Source organism: Vulpes lagopus, chromosome 23 (genome assembly GCF_018345385.1).
Source record: "Vulpes lagopus strain Blue_001 chromosome 23, ASM1834538v1, whole genome shotgun sequence".
Lineage (NCBI taxonomy): Eukaryota > Metazoa > Chordata > Mammalia > Carnivora > Canidae > Vulpes > Vulpes lagopus.
In genome coordinates, this window is record NC_054846.1 from 31,604,815 (window position 1) to 31,609,889 (window position 5,075).

The window sequence follows — 5,075 nt, forward strand, 5'->3', positions numbered from 1 at the left end:
CCCAGCCCGCCGTCCGCCGCCGCCGCCGCCGCCGCCGCCGCCGCTCGGGAGTTTATTTGTTTACAAGCGGATTACGTCAGCCCCTCCCTCTCGGCCGGGCCCCGGCCCCCGCCCCCTGCTCCCTTTGCCCGCCCCCTCCGGCTCCGAATCCGCGGCGTCACAATGGTGCGATCTCCGGATTGGCTGCGGCCGGCCGTCCCCCCCCCCGGCTACGCCACTTCCTTTCCGCGGCGCTATAAAAGCTACCGCACGGCGCCTGCATCTCTTCGCCCCTCCGAGCTGGAAATGCAACTGTCAGGAGCTTCGGAGGCTGCGGAGCTGGACGCGGAGGCGGCTGGGGAAGTCCGAGCGATGTGACCAGGCCGCCGTCGCTCGTCTCTTCCTCTCGCCTGCCGCCTCCTGTCGTGAAAATAACTTTTTTTTACTATAAAGGAGAGAGAAAAAAAAAAGTAGCTGTCCGCCCCTCCCGCCCTCTGTTCCTCTCAGCCCTGTGAGCCGCGAGGGAGCCCGGGGTGGCCGCTCCGCCGTCGGGGCCGCGCCGCCGAGCCCCGGCCGCCCCGGGCCGCCCCCGCCCGCCGCCCCCATGCATCCCTTCTACACCCGGGCCGCCACCATGATAGGCGAGATCGCCGCCGCCGTGTCCTTCATCTCCAAGTTCCTCCGCACCAAGGGGCTCACGAGCGAGCGACAGCTGCAGACCTTCAGCCAGAGCCTGCAGGAGCTGCTGGCAGGTGAGGCGGCCGCGCCGGGCGGGCGGGCGCGGGCGGGAGCGGCCCGGGCCGTCGGGGCGGCGGGAGTCGCGGCGCGCTGGGCGGCCGCTAACGGCGGGTCCCGGCGAGGCCCCCGCGGCCCCCCGCGGCCGGCCCTCGGAGGGGAGAAGGACGGGCGCGCAACAAAGAAACTACGGCCCCCGGGCGGGAGCTGCGGCCCTCGGACGGGACAAAGGAGCTGCGGGGCTGGGGTTGCTCCGGGCCCCCCCCCCCGCCCGTCGTGCGCTCGGCGGCCCGGCCCGGGGTCTCCCCGCGCCTCCTCCCCGGCCCATTAATCACCGGGTTAGTCCCCGGCCGGGTTACAGCCCTGCCCGGCGCGGGGCTTAGGGCTGCTGGTTTTCCTCCCCTTCGGGGTGAACAGCCCGGCGGCGCCTCCGCCGAAGCCGTCAGGCCCATTGTACGCGGCCGGGCCGGGCCCCCGGCTCCTGGGCCCGGAGGAGGTAGAGGCTCCGCCGGGGCCGCCCCGCCGCCTCGACCGGCCGGTTCCTGGGAATGGGTTTGTCCCGCGCCCCGCCGGGTGCCCTCTCCAGCCCCCGCGCACGCACGGCCCCGCGAGGGCAACGCTGGGCATTTTTTTTTTTTTTTTTAAAGTTGGTGGCTTAATTTTCACTTCTCAGAGGAGCCGGCGGAAGCGGGAAGAGGCTGCGGCGGGATGTGTAACAGTAACGATCTAAGCGTTGTTTCTCTGTTCTTTTTTTCCTCCTCCTCCTCCTCCTCCTCTGTCTTGCTATAGAACATTATAAACATCACTGGTTCCCAGAAAAGCCGTGCAAGGGATCAGGTTACCGTTGTATTCGCATCAACCATAAAATGGATCCTCTGATTGGACAGGCAGCGCAGCGGATTGGACTGAGCAGTCAGGAGCTGTTCAGGCTGCTCCCAAGTGAACTCACACTCTGGGTTGACCCCTACGAAGTGTCCTACCGAATCGGAGAGGATGGCTCCATCTGCGTGCTGTACGAAGCCTCGCCAGCAGGAGGTAGCACTCAAAACAGCAGCAACGTGCAAATGGTAGACAGCAGAATCAGCTGTAAGGAGGAACTGCTCTTGGGCCGAACAAGCCCTTCCAAAAACTACAATATGATGACTGTATCAGGTTAAGATATAGTCTATGGATGGATCATCTTATAATGGATGGATAAATTTGATTTTTGCTTTGGGTGGGCTCCTCTTGGGGATGGATTATGGAATTTAAACCATGTCACAGCTGTGAAGATCTGGCACAAGATAGTGGTAAAAAAAATTTTTTTTTAAAGTGACAGTGCCATAGTTTGGACAGTACCTTTCAATGATTTAATAGCCTGTGAGTCCAAGTAAACGATCACTTTATTTGCTAGGGAGTGAAGTCCTAGGGTGGTTTCAGTTTCTCCCAGATGTTATACCGAAACATTTTTCCCATCAACCCCTTTAAGGCAAATTTGTATTTCAAAGAACCTTTCTCTGCAGTAGATCTTGCAGAGGAAATTTGCACTATTACACTTGAAAATTGTTAACTTTTTTGGCAGCTCAATAGGAAAGCTCGACATTTTAAACATGGTAGTACTGGAAATTTCGACAAGACTTTTACCTAGCACTTAAATATGTATAAATGTACATAAGACAAACCTAGTAAGCATGACCTGGGGAAATGGTCAGACCTTGTATTGTGTTTTTGGCCTTGAGAGTAGCAAGTGACCAGAATCTGCCATGGCAACAGGCTTTTAAAAAGACCCTTCAAAAGACACTGTCTCAACTGTGGTGTTAGCACCAGCCAGCTCTCTGTACATTTGCTAGCTTGTAGTTTTCTAAGACTGAGTAAACTTCTTATTTTTAGAAAGTGGAGGTCTGGTTTGTAACTTTCCTTGTACTTAATTGGGTAAAAGTCTTTTCCACAAACCACCATCTATTTTGTGAACTTTGTTAGTCATCTTTTATTTGGTAAATTATGAACTGGTGTAAATTTGTACAGTTCATGTATATTGATTGTGGCAAAGTTGTACAGATTTCTATATTTTGGATGAGAAATTTTTCTTCTCTCTATAATAAATTGTTTCTTATCTTGGCATTTTAATCAATCTCTTGTCATGATTATAGAGGTTCAGCTATGAAAGCTGTGTTTCCCAGAAGACTTAGGTTCTATAAGCTATGTGAATGTCAGTTGCACACTGGTCGTGCCGAGAAACATTTGATAGAAGTGAAAGTGATCTGTGCATGCATATTTAGGTGTTAGAGGAAACACGGGGTAACTTTTTTTTTTTAATCTCTAAAGTCAAAACATGGACACATTCCCAGGCTAATCTCATGAAATGAGGATAAAAGACAAAGCTAACACCTACCAGACAAAGTGATACTCAAAAGGATTGCATGTCCTTGCTTCCCTGTTGAAGTGAAGATCTAAATGTTCCATTCTGGCCCACCTTTGAAAAACAATTATTTTGCCCCCACGGAATCCTTGTTCAGTTAGAAAATCCTGGGGTAGATGACCCATAGTCTAAAAAGAAGCAGGCTAATCACTGCAGAGATTGGTTGCTTTTTGCCTTTCATCAGCTGCAAGATGTACATAAAAATCACTTAAGCTGGAATTCAACAAAAGGTACGTTTATGAATTTTTATTCTCAAAAGTTGAAATGTGAGTTCTCGGTTCCTTGTTTTCAGACTTCTGTTTTCAGCTAAGTTCAAAACCTAAATGAAACGTGAGTGCTGCAGTGTAAGATCCTTCCACGACCCCATATGGTGCAAACTTGTTGGCAGTTCTTGGGTTGTAGGGGGTAACATGGTTCTTCAGCGGAAATTGCTGTGGGAATTTGGAGTTTTACCTCTCTCCACAGTTAGTAGCTTACCGTATAGTGGCTCTTTTTGAGGTATTTATGTAAACATGTTCACACTGGAAATAGTACTCAATTTAGGTTACTTGAAATCAGTAGAGGCAGATTTGGGGATTTATTAAGGACTCTGATCTTGCAGTAAGTAGACTACACGGGAAAACCCAACTGAATACGCAGGTATTTAGAATACAGATCATGTCTGTGTACTTTGTAGGCCGTTCTTGGGCATTTGCGTTAAAAACAGCACATAGGAACCCCTTGCCGATTATGGTTTTATTTTTCAGGGTGTCCTTTGAGAAAACCGCCCAGTTTTTCAAACTTGACTGTGTAGTAAAACAACATGTAGTATATATAGTCTTTACACCCGTCTCACCCCCGTTCTGACTGCGAGTGTTTGCCACCTGCATCTTACCAGCTAACTTTGAAGCCAGGTGGTTGATAAAATTCTGCACACTGAATCATTGGAACCGAAGGCAGGGTATCCAGAGAGTTGGATATATTCTGGTATCCAAAACTTGTGTCACAGAACCTATTCTCAGATGGAAAATTATCTTTGAAGATTTTTGCCTTCGGACTTTTAGGTGCTTAAAAAGAAATTCGGCAGGAAGAGAACTTAAGACATTTTAGAGTTTAGGTGATACCTGGCATGTAAAGAGCTGTTAAGTTCCTCTTTAAAAAGGCTTGCAAACGTCACTGAGATCTAGCATCGGGCTGTTTCCTGGGACTTTAACCTTACATTTCCCAGACACTTGTACGGTGCAGGAGGTGTTGGAAATTTCTCAGTCATTGCTTCCGGGGGCGTGTTTTGCCTCGCTGTTTTGATGAAAAACATGACTGTCTGTTGGATGCACGTGCAGGTGTGTACCAGTCATTTCTGTGTGCCTTTTAAAGAAAACGTATTAGTGGCATAATAAGAAAGGCTCTCACACTGCCTGAGTGAAAGGGCAGTTTCTCAGAAATCCTTTCAAAAAAGGATGACTGCTTTCAAAATCGTTAATTGCCATTAGCAGCGAGAGTTCATAATCATTGGCAACCTGTTCAGGAATGTTACTTTTCCAAATTTTAAGGGATAGTTTTGAAAATACTTCCTTTTCTCCAAATGTACTGCCTTGCGCTGTAATGCTAAGCAAGGCTTACCCTAGTGTATGCAGGATCGTGTGGCCGTCTCCTCGGTCTGCGATGGGAGTCAAATGTCCATCCGTGGCCTTAATTTGCAATATTTCTGTATCAATAGATTGGAAAGGCCACTAGAAAATTGCTTACCAGCACTGTTGCACAAATGGTTTCCTTAAATCACTGTTCCTCAACAGTTGCAAGTAATTCTGTTTTGTGTAGGTGTCGCAGATCGTGGAATTGGCCCTCAGGTTAAAAGGAAGCAGTATTCCTGACTATTCTGGGGTTTAATAACGAAAGGTCAAAACAGTATATTGTATATCAAAGTTGAAAGATCGTTCCTCTCCCCTTGGCTCCCTCCTCCCCCTTGGCTCCCAGGTTTCAGCTA

General features: G+C 49.6%; 1 protein-coding gene across 1 annotated transcript; it reads left to right on the forward strand.

Annotated features, from left to right (window-relative positions):
- The first annotated feature begins 269 nt into the window (after window positions 1-269).
- BTG1 (BTG anti-proliferation factor 1) lies at window positions 270-2,820 on the forward strand. Its single transcript, XM_041739123.1, has 2 exons — window positions 270-731; window positions 1,504-2,820. Exons 1-2 carry the CDS (start codon window positions 584-586, stop codon window positions 1,869-1,871), a joined length of 516 nt encoding a protein of 171 aa, XP_041595057.1. The 5' UTR covers window positions 270-583; the 3' UTR covers window positions 1,872-2,820.
- Window positions 2,821-5,075: the final 2,255 nt, after the last annotated feature.

Excerpts from the sequence above, each read along its gene's own strand:
- BTG1 (XM_041739123.1), top strand. The coding sequence starts at position 584 with ATGCATCCCTTCTACACCCGGGCCGCCACCATGATAGGCGAGATCGCC. Across the intron at positions 732-1,503 it reads CCTGCAGGAGCTGCTGGCAG|AACATTATAAACATCACTGG; the intron begins GTGAGGCGGCCG and ends GTCTTGCTATAG.